We start from the raw sequence: 14,664 nt of genomic DNA, 5'->3' as shown, positions 1-14,664 counted from the left end.
GGTATAAACAAGAACTAGCTATTACAGGAATAGGTACAAGTATGGGGATAAAAAAAATAGTGTTTGGATGAAAATTGGATTGTTTTCGGGAATAAGAACAATTTTAGGTAGTTTTATATAGAAAATGGAGGTGTTGGTGGAGATAACCGAGAACTACTATTCTCGATTAAAAAATTAACGTTTGAGTATAAAGGAGGGATAATGGCCTATTCCTATTCCTATCTCCTAACCAAACGCTGCCAAATTAATAATTGTATGGATTGTAAGCCGCTGGAATGCTGGATAACCTAACCCGGTTGACAATTGTGTACTCAGGTTTTAGGCTTTTATTAGTGCACAGTACCAAACGCATGCGGCACGAATTGTTCAGAGGGTCTAAACTCTAAACAAGAGAGGTCCACAGCTAATATTTCTGAGGAAACAAGATAATGATTTCATTTCTATGTGCACAGGTGAGTTCCTTGAGATACTTTTTCAACTCTCTAACAATCAGAATCTTATAATTTTCTGTGAATTATTTTACCGCGCAACGAGTTTCATAAAACAACTAGTCAAATGACAGAATTCTTCAATTTAAGATCAAGCGGGTTCATCAGAATCCTTTCCTCAAAAGCGTAAAAAGAGTGTTGATCTCGATCTAGATAGTTCAGCTGTTATACGTCAATTTAGACACAATTCCATCATTAGATAGATAGCATTGAAAAATTATAAAATTAGTACATGAAAGCTCCAAATGACGTAAATCTGGTTTCTGCATTGTGACAGTGACAGAATCGTTAGCTTGGAGGTCTCTCAAGAAAGGAGTCCTGAAGATTAACAAACAAAGCAATAATAACCTCTAAAATTACGGAAGATGATATAAATGCATCTAAAAGGATTGCAGAAGTTACCAAATAATAAAACAGCCCACAATTTTCTTTTGGGGGGCACGGACTATAGAGAGTTGGTATTCACGAAAAAGAGATACAAAAGAAAATAGAAAACCGTACATTCTGGAGAGCGGCAGCAGTTCATACCTCATTAAGTTTCTTGAAAATTTAGATAACTTCTAAATAGCATCTAGAGAGGACCAAAAATTATATTCTGTTGGTGAAAAGGTTCGATGAGCCGTTTATAAGCTTGTTTCTATTGAAGTGTTCGCTCATCCTGTGAATGTGTTACATTATCACCTGCACTACTTCCGAATCTAAACCAACATTGTTAATGGCTGCTAGATTGGTACTTTGCGGCATATGCACACGGACCTTTTGAATTGAGGCAAATTGCAGTCGGTCCCCTTTCTCTTCTGTAAGCTTTGTATAAGGCAGAAAGCAAAGGCTAGCCCAGCCAGAAACTATTCAATTTGATATATCATACATCAGTTGTTACGGCAGGAATCATCTGATTGCTGTATACTTGGATTCCCAAGCCATTGTACTATAATGGTTGAAGCTCTTGTTCTGGAACAACAGCGTTCACCGGCCTGTATGAACCTGGTCCTTTAATTTTGTTTCTCCAGAGGAGCCACACTGAGAGAGCCGAAAGCATAGCAACCATTGAAACCCCAATTATCACACCTACTAAATGTTGTTCCCACCATGTCCTACAAAATGATTAATCACAAATCAATAACAAGATAAATTATCATACACTTTTAGTCCGTCACGACATATAAGGAAGATATTACCTGATTTTGTCGCCAAAGTTTTAGTTAACAAACTTCATTTCCCTTTATTTATATTTGTCTTATTGAATAATTGAACCAGTAATGACATGTTCTCGGTTGCAACTGTTTCCAAAGAGGATGCTAAACTTTCCAACACGAATGACACGAGAAAACTGATACGAATCAAAAACTGTAACTGAGATTTTAATACCTTGTTGATGGAGGCTCAACATTCCACTCAACAACCTGATAAGTGCCGAAATTTTCGGGGAGGCGAACACGGTGTTCAGTCAACCGAGAAATAATGCCCTGCGTAAAATCACACTTCTCGTAATTCTTGTGCTCCATAAATCAAAGACACTAGAGGTAGCTTCCAATAAAGGTGCGAGATATAGTATTACCAATGCTGTTGTGTTAGAAATGAATTTAGCTGATCCATCAGGAAAAATAGCCCATCTTATCAGGGTACGGTTTCCTTCACTTGTAATATTCATCATATGAACCTGTAAATAGTTAATTTACTGCCTTAAGCCAATGCAGAAAAGTACAAAGAGTTCCACATCAGTTTGCAAGGCACAATTATGAGAAATAAACAACGCATGTCGACAAAGAAAATCTTGGAAGTTTGGTAAAATCAACAATCTATTCCTACCACTGACAGATACGTGTAAGGGCATGGCCCTTATCATGAGCAAGGATGTAAAGTATGGCATATTCTTGATATACTATTTAATTGCACAATTTCTACTTTACCTGATGTGAATCAACTTCCAGCTCATGGGCTATAAGCTCAGCTAATTCTGCACTGTGGCTAACCAGGTCGAAGTATGTAGCATTTATGGACATATCGAAGGTGATGAGCCCAACTAGGTATTGACCTGCAAAGAGATAAGATGAAAAGAGCCCTGTTGTTGATGCATGCTTCGTAGACATATTATTCTTCATAAATCAAAAGGAAAGGATAAACACAGTCCAATCCTGAAAAACTGAGAGGTAAATTGAATATTCAAAAATAGAATACAAGTTTTTTGAGCAAAAATAAATCATGTATGATGCTGAGCTAAGGCTATAAAGCAACTTATACTAAGTTTCAAAAAAAACTGACATAAAGAGGTTGTGCAAGAAGGCAGATCATAAACCTGGCAGAACAGAGTCTACTCCACTAGGAGAGAAAGCTGGCGATAAATCTATGGTTGAAGTTGTATAAGAGGAAGATGAAGGTGCTGGTGAAGGGGCTTTACTCGTTTGCAGTCTCTCCCACAACTCTGAACAATTTGTTTTCCAAAACCCAATCCTTTCATGCTGGCGATCGTAAGTTACAAGAGTGTTGCGGACAATAATTCCTATCAATTGAAAATTCAGTACAAATAGTTGTCGCATTTAAGCATGAAACATCCAACAACTTATAAAACTGATATAGAACTGAGAGAAAGTTCTTGATATGGATGTAGCATGGGTAGTCGTTAGCTGACATTATGAATATCACTGACAAAGCAAATGCATGGCAGGGCTAACGTAAGCAAACATAATAAGTCATATTTAATGAGTTCCTAAAAGAGATAAGCATACCCCCTAAAAGTGTTGTTGGATCTTTTCCATTTTGAAAGAATCCCAGACAATAGGCACCTTCAACCTTTGAATGCTTCATTTCAAACAACATAAAAAACAAAGAAAAGAAGGTAAGTTGATAGCCAATCGAAAATAGAACAGGAAAACCATACCATGAGATAGCAATGAAACAAGCCAATTTGCAGGAACTTTTTGTACTATATGTTGATTATCACAGAAACAAATATATGTTACCCGGAATAAATAGTTTTCAGGCGAAAGGGACAACTTCTGTCCATTCCCAAAAACCATATCAACAGTCGGAAAGGTCTTTGACAGATCGGACACATCTCTGAAGCAATTGAATTCATGATTATGAATCAAGAAATAGTGGACCAAGAAGTACATTTGAAACTTCAACATTTCTGTATCACAATAAAACACGTTACCTTCCAGCACCAGCAAAGCAGATATCTTTGTAATTTGGATCTGGTCCACGTATTTGCTTCAGTGAATGTAGCTTGCTCATTATCTGTAAATAATCAAAGTATTAGTACATTAATTAGCTAATCTCACAAGCAAATACTCCAGGGTATCAAATTCATCTTGAAAGGGAAACTATAAGGTGAGCAGATAACATTGACAGAAGTACTTCCTCATCACACAGAAATAAGAGAGAGAGAGAGAGAGAGAGAGAGAGAGAGAGAGAGAGAGAGAGAGTCCCATAATGACAAACATCAATAACAACAAAAGCAGTCAAACATGACAAGAAAGAGAATACCAGAAAGAAAAGGCATGTCATGTAACTGTCTCCAAAATCACAAATGAATTATAATAGAAGGGGAAGATTCCAGTAAGCTTTCAGTTGGCACATGGTGGCATAGGTGTAAGATACTAAGATCTAGGCCATCAAAAAAGCCGCAGCAGAAACCAGAAATAAACATTGGTAAAAGTGCCGACCATATAAACTTTCAGGTGTATACATTGCAATTAATTTGTTTTTGGCAAGAACATAGTATATATTCATCATGAAGATAACATGTATGATGCCGTTAGAGGGAAGAAATATTCATGTGAAAAAATTCATGTCACAGAAAACAGAGGAGACTGAAGTAAAGATTCTCACATGATTCAACCTCGTAAAGCACACAGAAGGCCAACCCTTGTAGCACTTTATAAAACATGCATATCTATTTACATGCAAACAACTGCTGATTTGCAAATGAATAACTTAATGCATTCAAGAACGTGTTGTATGCATTCTTACACTGCACTAAAAGAATGGAACCTAGTAAAATTATTGGACTAAAGCATTTTGTAGGTAAAACCTATCATTAAAGAATGCCATGAATATTTGAAATGTAATTTAATAGTCACATCAAAGGCCAAACTTCAAGCCTTTGAAATGATTCCCTGTTTTGCAGGTTTCAAGAACCCTTGCAATAATGATAATGACGTTTACAAATTTCCAAAATTTGGAGAATAGTTGGCCAAGTTTTAAAAGCATCAGAACATTGAAATAATCAACTACATGCCATTTCAAAACATTTAAAAGATGAAATTAACATAGCATAAATGGATGAAACTTTGTCTTACAGTATCTCTAAAAGCCACAAAAGCTTGTGCTGGTAGATAGACATACGTGGTTCCACTATCCAAGACAGTTCCGTGTCTTCTATCGAAGATCTTCGGATCCAACCGCAGTGCCTTTCCAGCAACATGTATTTCCTTCAGGTCAATGTTGTAGTATGGGCTGTTGCCACAATATAACAAGAGTAAAGCTGGGAAATGAATTAAGCCTGCCCCTAAAAAAATATTGTATAAGGTTTCCTGTATCATACCTGCGGACTGGATCAGAATTGGAAAAAACCATGTTACGAGGAGAAGAGATTCCACCTAGAACCATTGCACCCCCACCAAAATCCATTCCACCGTAACATAAAGAGAATGAATCACTTATTACACCCTTATCAACAAGTTGATCCATGATGCTAAGCTGGCCTCGGCCCAACCCCATAATGCCATCAGCATGCTGACTATATAAATCACCAGTTTCAGAATTTTCACAGCCAAATACAGCGCGTTGTGGCTTAAGTGCACTTTCTGTGCCAAATGATATAATATCCTCACCAAGCACCCCACTGCTAGAGCTCATTTCAGCATACTGCCTCTCATAAACACATTGTTTCTTGTCATTGTCACAAGTACAATCAATGTTGCACTTCACCGGTTCGTACGTGCTAGACAAATCTGGTTTGAACCTTGGGTCCTAGTTATCAACAATACTTTGCAATAAGAGAGAAGGCATGTAAAAGTACATAAAATACATCATAACTTGTTGAATTAAAATAATAATAATAATCAGACAAGGAGTCAGAAAAAGAAGAAAACATGTCGCAGTAAAATAACATGAGATAATCATTATTTTTTCCTTTAAATGACACAAGTAGAAAATAGCGGGCCATGCAGTTAAACTCAACTTCTCATATTAGAAGAGAATGAAGAGGGAATGCAATTCATTTATCTCACTTCACATACCTACTCTTTACTTATAAGATGTGGAGTTGGTACTATCTGATTGTTCAATTGAACTCAGATTTGAAGAAGCAAAATTTTCTAAGTACAGCTTTCAAGTATAATTCCAGTTATTAAGCAACTTGAAAGTGTTGAAAGGTGGCCAAAAACTGAGCAAATCATGGTGTCAATATTACACAGGACACTCTCACTGAACTGTCAAAGGTTTTTGCAGCCCAACAGGACCACAAAATTGGATGTGACCACACCACTTAGAGGACCTTAAAACCTTATCATAATAATGTAACTTGATGCTTAAAGTTTTATCGAGTCCTAGATGATTTTTTGCATATCATTCTAATTTCTATCCTTTTCCACAAGCAACTTCCATTGAATTGCTAATTCAGTGAAATCCGTATCACCATATATCCCTGGAATAGAAATACCGTGGACGGCGATTTGTTTTGGAATACATTGGATACATCAGAATCTATTATTACACAACCAAGTAGCTCATTTAAACAAAACAACAAATTAATATTTCTTCTAAGAATAAAAATAGCAGCTCACCTGATGGTTCCCGCATTGCTCACAGGAGGAGCACGGAACGTAGGTTACCGTGCTTCCCGAATCCACAATTAGGGCAAATTCTTGAGGCGGCGTCCCGATGTAAAGCCGAGTGGTGTAATACCTGAAGGAACAATTCATCCATGCAATTAACACCCAAATAAGAGATGCGATCGATCGATCGAGAGAGAGGGACAGAGAGAGAGGCGCACCCGTTGGTGAGGAGATTGTCGTAGAGCCTCATGTGAGCGTTCGGAAGGTACGAGTCCTCCCTCCGGAGGCGGCGGCGCCGGAGGAGATCATCGGCGGAGGCGGAGGAGTTGGCCGCGCGGAGGACGAGCGGGAGAACCAGCGGCGCTTCTGCTCCTCCTCCTCCTCCGCCGCCGCCTCCGGCGACGATGACCTCGGTGGATCCGACGACGACGCCGCAGCGGAAGAAGAAGAGGAGGAGGAGGAGGAGGAGGGAGGAAGCGGTGGCGCGATCCTCATACTCCGCCATGAAGGGATCGTCGGGGGGTAAACGCGAGGGGGGACGTTGACGACGAACACGGAGGAGGAGGATTCGGGCTTTTGTGTGTGGGGCCCGATGAGACCACATTGGATGGATGGTCCGAGACCGAAACAAGTTGAGTGGACTCTCCACACCGAAGACCACCAATTACATAATGCCACGTTTGAAATGTACGTGAAGTACTTTCAAATTCATTAATAATTTTATTTATGCTTATTTTTATAAAAAAAAATTAAAGACTAAATTACTGAAAAATTTTTCTGTAAGTAATCACATTCTCACTTTTCCTCCTTGACCTATATTTTGCCTTTGAAAAATTTAAAAAATATTTTTAGAGGGTATGGTATTAATAGAAATGACGGAATGACCAAATTATCTTCACTTTTTCTATAAAAAAATATTTTTTTAATATATTTTTATTATTTTGAAAGATGTTTTCGGTATAAATTATAAATAATGGCCGGAATAATGAAAAAATCCTAACAGGGGCGGTCAAATGCAACAACTTGAAATATTGGTGGAATAAAATATAAGCTTTTGAAAGTTGGGAAGGGGAGTGAGTGAAAGAGCAGATATTTATTAGAGAGTTTTCTATAATTTACCTGATATTTATTAATAATTCTAACTATTTTTAATGAATAAAATTATTAAAAAGTTAAAAGTTTAGGGATGTTTGTAAAACGAATTGAAATTGAGGGGACTAGCTGGAAAAGCCCCATAGTTGAGGGGTTTCCGCAACATATTACTCTTTTTTAAAAAAAATAATATCTAATATATTTATCAAAACTCTAAAATTATCTAATACATTATAGGCGGACCAAAATGCCTTTGTTGATTTTCAAATATTCCTTCAAAATTCAAATACTTCTAATCTCAAGGTTTATTAATGCAATTTGGAATTCGAAAGAATATTCTGGAAATAGAAGAGTATATTTAGAAATTTTAAGTAGTAATGAAAAGTATATAAATAAAAGCCTTTTTTTTCCCCTCTTTTATTGAACAGATCCTATTTTATATCTTCTGTAGATTGAAGAGAATTCAAAATAGAAGGACAAAATTCAAAAAAGAGTTACCCCCCTTCGCTTAATTATTTATCCTTGTAAACGTCCCCATGTTATTCTATTTCTCGGTTTTGATGTTAATAATAATATTTTCAGCAAATAAGAGACAAAACTCTGCATTTTTGGAAGTACACGAGGCATTCATTTCCAATTGCAAATTTTTTTTTTCTCTTTCCTAAATTGATTACTTACAATTTACAAATTTCACTGTACCATAAAAAAAAAAATGCAATTTAATCTCTCTGGAATTCACACCCAATTTCAATTTTGTCTTATAATTTGAATTCAAGCAGTTTAGTCCACAAAGTTTGTTCCACATGCCAAGTAACTACTGCTGGTTTTTTTAACTTCAAAAAAGTAAAAAAAAAAAAAAAAAGCAACACTGTCAATTTTTGCTTTGTAAATAGGAACTGCTAAGGCGAAGCTGAGATCTGGTTCAAACTTGGAAATAAAATTATTAAAATTCGAACTTTAGAAACAGTAATAACCATTGCTTCTTAGCCATGAGAAAAATCAGTCACTTGCTAGCTTTCTCATGGTTATTTCATCTAACTTCCCAAAATTCTGCATTACTGTATTTGGGAAATTAAGAGTCGCATAAATTGTGCGAAACTGAAATAAGCTTTCGAGGCTTCTGAATCAAAAGCTTAAGCTTATAGCTTCTGCGACTATCTATAGCTGGAAGCAGTTTAGGGGATTTTGATGTTAAAAATGCTAGTACTTAAATCAGACTCACTCACACATGTCCGAAAAGCTCGAGGGGGGCCAAAATTGTCCAAACCTCTAACATACTGCCGAAGTTCATGTACAGAAAGAAGAAACTACATAACATAATATCCAGAATAAGTTAATAAAGTTTACGGGTACTCATCGGTGCACTCCCATGTACAGAAAAATCCTGCAAATTGGATTATCCCACCGCTCATTAATGACAGGATGCATCCCAACAGTCCATATCAGATGTTTGGGATGCATCCTGACACTGATGAGCTGCATGCTCAATCCGTGTGCAGGAATTTGTCGCACATGAATTTGCAGGTATATTGCACCCAAACTCTACAGGTTGTCATCAGTCACGTCATCCTCAATCTCGAGAGCAGACCCATCTCCGTTCTTGTTCTTGGCTTTCGACGACTTCCCTGAGGGCTTCGCCTTTGTAGCTATGGGCTTCCGACCCTTCTCAGCCTGCAGCTCCAGTCCCTTTACTGATGGCTTCCTCTTCCGCTTCATGTTTGTCGCAGCAGCTGCCTCTTCTGCAGCAGAATTATCTACAACTGCCGATGAAAGCCAAACCAATAACCAGTTCAGAACCCGTCCGAGTTACAAGAAAGAAGATGAGATTGCAAACCCACTTCACATATTTTTAAGCCCTCAAGTTTGACTCTAGAATGAGTTAAGCCCCAAAGTTTCAGTGCTCAAAATTAAGTCATGTAATTTGTCCTGTGTACCAATTATGCTAATTGTATCGACTGAAAAAGGATGTCATGTAATCATCATCATTAGAGTTCACTGCACCTAAAAAATCCACCTTGTCAACAAACATTACTGATATTACCAAAGAGTTTTTTTTTTTCCAGATGGTAGACTAACTGAAGGACATAATTGTCAGATGAAAGGAATTTCTTCACCTAAATTGTTTTAGTTGGAATCCTGTATAATCAAACTTTGAGGATGAAACTAATTTACCATAGATGATATCATGCAGAGTCGAATAGCTTCCAAATTACAATCTTTTTACCTTCAAGTGGACTAGAAGCAGTAGGCATTGCTGGGTTCTGCACGGCATCCACTGAAAAGGGTGAATCAGAGTGGTTGCTGTCCTCCAATTTAGATGAGCTCCCAATACACTTATCTTGTTGTTCCGGTTCATCCGGCGAAGGAATTGCAGGCAAGAAAATTAGTTCTTCTTGTGAGGCATCTGAATCACTAAAAGCTGTATCCTTCTCCACCGCTAGAATATCAACTTCCTCATCTTGATCGATATCCAACTCTTTCACCTGGAAAAAAAAAAAGAAGCATTGCCAATGCAATCAAAACATGTTTATGGATCCAATAACAACATGTTGTTGGGTTTACAAATTCGATTCGTGGCACAGATTTTGATTTTGTCTTGTACTCCTTGAACTTCACCCGGTAAGAATTAAATACGCAGAGTCTAATAACCAAGATAATGTCACATCAGTACCATAATTATACTTATCTTTGTTCAAATTTGAAACTCTGAGGACGAAATTTAAACCAAGGTCAAATTCTAGGGTTTGAATTCAAAATTCGAGGATGAAAAGTGAATTCAGGAACAAACTTTGTGAACCAAATTTGCTGTTGTAGAAACTCAAAGGTTGAAAACCCAAGTCAAACTTAAGGAACTATATTGGTAATTAACCAAGTTTTATTTTCTGAATTGTTTACTTACTGGTTCTGGGTCAGGATTTAAATCGAACTCATCTTCTCTCTCGACATATTCTTCATTCTCCTCCAATTCTTTGAAATCGGGGGCGAATGCACTCCAGTTCTCTATATGGTCTTTGGCCCATATATACACCAATCCTGCCACGGAAACTGACACAATCACAGGATGGACAGGGTGCCATGCAAGATCGATCAGGGCTTCCTTAGGACCTTCTAGAATTTTCACAAGATGGCCAGCTCGATCCCATATGTATAACTTATGCTCTCCTTTGTTAGCCGAAGCACCAACAATCCACTCACCATCACCACTAAAGCACGGTGCTTTCCACTGTATCTTCGTCACAGCATCTTGGAACTCCCGGAAAAGTAGAAGACATTTTGACCCAGTCACTTTCAACTTCATGGCCCCTTTGTAGTCGTTATTATTGTTATTGTTATTCAACGCCTCAAGCTCCTTCGCCGCATCTTTTGGGGGGAGGAGGTTCTCATAAACCCTAATCACTCGGTCGTTAGAATTTGTGAGCAAATACTGCCCATTCCTACTGAAGATGATGTCCTTAACCACTGCGCCACCTGATATGGGAACCATCGCAAGTACCTGAATGCTCTTAGAATCGACTATAAGAATTTCGCCTTTGGAGTTCCCAACATAGATTAGATCTCCACGCTTGTTAAAGGTGGCAGCTGTTGGGGTGAATGGTGGAGAACCATCAGAAAATTTATTTCTCGGGTGGGGTGCGGGCCCGCCATTGCTGGGATCAGAAACTGAAACTGGGAGAACGGTGGAACTCCCGGTGTTTAAATCCACAAGGATGGGTGCAGAGGAGAGCGGGCAAGCCAGGCAAAGAGAGGGAGTAGAAGAGCCAGGGTGTAGCCTGGCATGCAGAGTGGTTTGCTGTAGAGTTATTCGGGCAACTTTTTCCCCGTTCAGCACGTTCCACAGGGTCAGAGACTTGTCAGTGGCAGAGGCAAGTAATTGGTGGCCATATTTGGACCAGCATACACTTGTTATTGGTGCGACACAGTCTTTGTCATGGAGTTCTTTAGCGACCCCTTTTGTCTCGAAATCCCAAATTACGCAGCTCCCATCGGCGCAACCAGCTAGACCAAATGAACAAAATAACTACTCTCAACAATAGGGTCATTATAATTGGAAGGCAAAAACATATAAACTTTAATTGAGAATAGTGCATGAATGCATCTGAAAACAGCTACCTAAACTTTAAAATTTTGATTTCATTACCCGATTATACAGTATGTTTGATTTCAGAAAATTCTGTAAAGATCTGCGAAAACTTAACAGTTTCTGTCATTGACATTATACAAGATTAGTCAAGAATCTGAATATGTCACAAAGGTTAATCTGCAACTGACAGATACTCAAATCAAAGATACTGTAAGGCTAGGTAGTGAAATCATTTCTTTAAAGAAAACAAATCTGGGTACACATTTCAAAATGCTCTCAGTCAGGGTCTGATAAACAGAGGTGTTGGCTGTTTGTCACAGACTGAATTAGAAACTTCCCACAAATTACCAGACAAGAACTAAATGAATGAAAATAGCAAAAGAAGAACAAGACTTGATATTCAAAAAGTAGGACACTAAGAGACAAGTTTACGAGATTAGCACCAAACTGCTTAAATTATCAGCTGTAAATGAGAATTTTTTTAAATTTGGAAGGAGTCTACATATGAAAGAGTAATTAAACAATGTTATTCATATCACATGACAGAGAGATGCGAACAATTTACGATGTGCTGTACTGTCTATCTATACGATCTATGCATATATTGTGAAGGATGAAACAGTCACATTATCAGTGGTCATTTCCTCCTATTTCAGCTTTCATTTTCTTTATTTTCTCCATCCACGGTCTTTACTCTGTCTCTCTGTATCCTTTCCCTCTTTCGAAAATTAAAATTGCTTTCAGTGGAATTTACTTGGATGGTTTTGAATGGAAGTTGAGATGGGAGGGAGAGAGATGGGATAGGTTGTCCATGGTTGACGTGATGGACCAGGCCCAAGCAACGGCTTCTCCAGCCAAACAACCTTAAACTACTTTGCTGCAGTTTTACAGAGAGATAATGGTGAATCTCGGGTCCGACAAACCAAAAACAACAGCTCTAGAGCCCTCTTGAGAGCCCACAGACTTCCTATTAAGTGTGTTTCTTGCTCTGCTGAAAGCTCCGCATGGTAACTATCAGCCCTTCTTAGCTTTTTTCAGACCATGGACAACTGTTACTGCTTCAGCATATTCTGGCGAGCTGCCAACTGTCTTACATGCAGCCATGCTGCTGTAACCACTTCTGTAAATGGTCAAAAGCAATTTGATGCTGCTTGCAGGTGTTTTTCTTTAAATTCAGTGGTGCAGCACTACGTTGTGGTCTTCATAGGTAGATGTGGCGACTTCAGAATATAGAATTAAATAATAACATGAGGAAAACAAAAAATAAAAGAAATGAAATAACAACCAAGGCAGTCTTTTTGTTTTTTCCGAAATCCAGGACATGTATGACTCTTGCCTTTGCTCATCCTTATTCTCATAAGAACATTGCTGGTACTTCTATTAAATAGATAAAGGGTTCAGAAGTTTAGATGAAAATTACACTTAACTAGTCACTGTAACCTCCAGGATACATTAATTAAAATGGCAAGGTTCTTAGCGTCAGCACATAAACAAGGAAATATGTTGCAATATCCTATATAATGTCTTGAGTTAGAGTGCATTAATGATACTCGATGTAATAAGAGCAGAAATGATGGGTTGCATGAGGTAGAAAATGAAAACAGAACAGGGATGATTGTTGAATCTAGTGAAAAAGTAAGCATAAAAAGTCTCACAGATGTAAATAAATGCATCCTAGAGTAAAACCTTCAGGAGGTCATGTAGAACAAAGTATGTTCAACTAAGTCACACCAAACATAACTAAATAATACTATATTTAATCACAACTAGGATAGAACAAAATACAATTTTATAAAGCAACAGAAATAAAAGTTAACCTTTAGTCCGTCTATTTGTAGGTCCGATTCAAATATAGCATCAACTGTGATTGCAGTACAAAGAAAATTGCATAATTGTAACACAAAGCCACTTTAAAATCCGAAGTGCTTGCTGATATTGCTTTGATATTAGAGACACTGATGAAAAATGTAGCATTCAGATCCAACATTTAGATTTGCGTCATTGTTCTTCATACAAATCAACCTTTATTAACCTTCTTTACCTAAGTAACAGACGCAACATTGTCTACTTAATGCAGGACACTATCTAATGCATCAAAAATTGTTCCTTTTCTACATATCTGAATCCAGGAGCCACAAATTAGTTCCAGGATGATAAGAAAGCATACATGAAGAGGGAAAAAGAGAGGGATACCTGCGAGAAGAGTTCCTCGGCGATTGAAGGCGATACATTTCATGTTCCCATGCTCCAAATACTCCTCTATCACCTCAGGGAAATCCCCCTGCAACGGGTCTTCACCCACCAACAACATGCGATAACAAATTAAAAAATCGGTACGCCTTCAATTTCCCTAAATCCCTTTTTAATCTTCATATTTAATAAAAAAGAACACCAAGAAAAACCAAATTTTTACCTCAAAAGATACAAAATACATTCAAAAAGCGAGAAAAACCTACCAATTATTGGGGCATTCATCTTATTCAGTTCCCGAAACTTCTCCGAACCCAGAAGAAAGCGGGGGTGGGAGAAAAAAAGCGTCCTCAAACAAGAAATTGGAGCCGCATTAGCTCGAAAAGGAGATCGAAACAGCGATTACGGAGCATACGAAGTCGCTTTCTCTTGAATCGCGCGACGCAGAGACCGGAAGCCAAAAACCCTAACAAAACCCCAAATCAAGAGCCAATTCCCCTTCGAAGCTTTGCTTTGATCCCCGAAACTATTACGCGAACAACAAAACCCTAATTCGGGGTTGTTTCCGACTCTCGAACGCCCAAATCGAATTTCAAACCCTAATAATGATCGAGACAAAATCCACTTCAACGGTCGCTTTGCTCCTTCGGAGCGAAGTGCTCTGTTTCTCTCTCCCCTTCCGATTCAGGAGGGAGGAGGAGAATTAATACTCAGTTGAGGCAATTGAAAAAAATTATACTACGAACACCCTCAGTTATAGAGAATTTTGAAATTACCCCTTGGCTCTATATAGTTTTAATTCGGTAGAGCTTTGGCTAGTAATTGTTACATATTATTATAATTTTATTTTCTTAAAAAATAACTATAGCTATTAAATTTATAGAAAAATATTTTCCCCACATGTAAAATTAGTCGTTATCGGTTGTTAAATATAATTTGCAATTAATGTGGTACATAATAAATATAATTATTTGGTTGTATATACGTGTATGGAATTTATAAAACTATTTTTACATGTAAACAAAAAGAAAAT

The 14,664-nt window shown here is 37.8% G+C and overlaps 2 protein-coding genes across 2 annotated transcripts; both read right to left on the bottom strand.

The window, feature by feature from the left end:
• On the bottom strand, positions 845 to 6,802 carry LOC109721250 (aspartic proteinase-like protein 2). Its single transcript, XM_020248742.1, has 12 exons — positions 6,487 to 6,802; positions 6,278 to 6,398; positions 5,035 to 5,462; positions 4,790 to 4,946; positions 3,643 to 3,725; positions 3,449 to 3,545; positions 3,215 to 3,287; positions 2,785 to 2,988; positions 2,399 to 2,523; positions 2,047 to 2,148; positions 1,857 to 1,954; positions 845 to 1,582 (listed from the first exon to the last, which is right to left on the bottom strand). The coding sequence occupies exons 1-12, from the start codon at positions 6,771 to 6,773 to the stop codon at positions 1,417 to 1,419; spliced, it is 1,941 nt and encodes a 646-aa protein (XP_020104331.1). The 5' UTR covers positions 6,774 to 6,802; the 3' UTR covers positions 845 to 1,416.
• Positions 8,544 to 14,363, bottom strand: LOC109721251 (protein RBL). Its single transcript, XM_020248743.1, has 5 exons — positions 13,898 to 14,363; positions 13,635 to 13,733; positions 10,260 to 11,356; positions 9,585 to 9,843; positions 8,544 to 9,120 (listed from the first exon to the last, which is right to left on the bottom strand). Exons 1-5 carry the CDS (start codon positions 13,914 to 13,916, stop codon positions 8,903 to 8,905), a joined length of 1,692 nt encoding a protein of 563 aa, XP_020104332.1. The 5' UTR covers positions 13,917 to 14,363; the 3' UTR covers positions 8,544 to 8,902.

The sequence above is a fragment of the Ananas comosus genome, linkage group 15 (genome assembly GCF_001540865.1).
Source record: "Ananas comosus cultivar F153 linkage group 15, ASM154086v1, whole genome shotgun sequence".
NCBI classification, from domain to species: domain Eukaryota; kingdom Viridiplantae; phylum Streptophyta; class Magnoliopsida; order Poales; family Bromeliaceae; genus Ananas; species Ananas comosus.
This window is presented reverse-complemented; position numbering and strand designations above follow the sequence as displayed.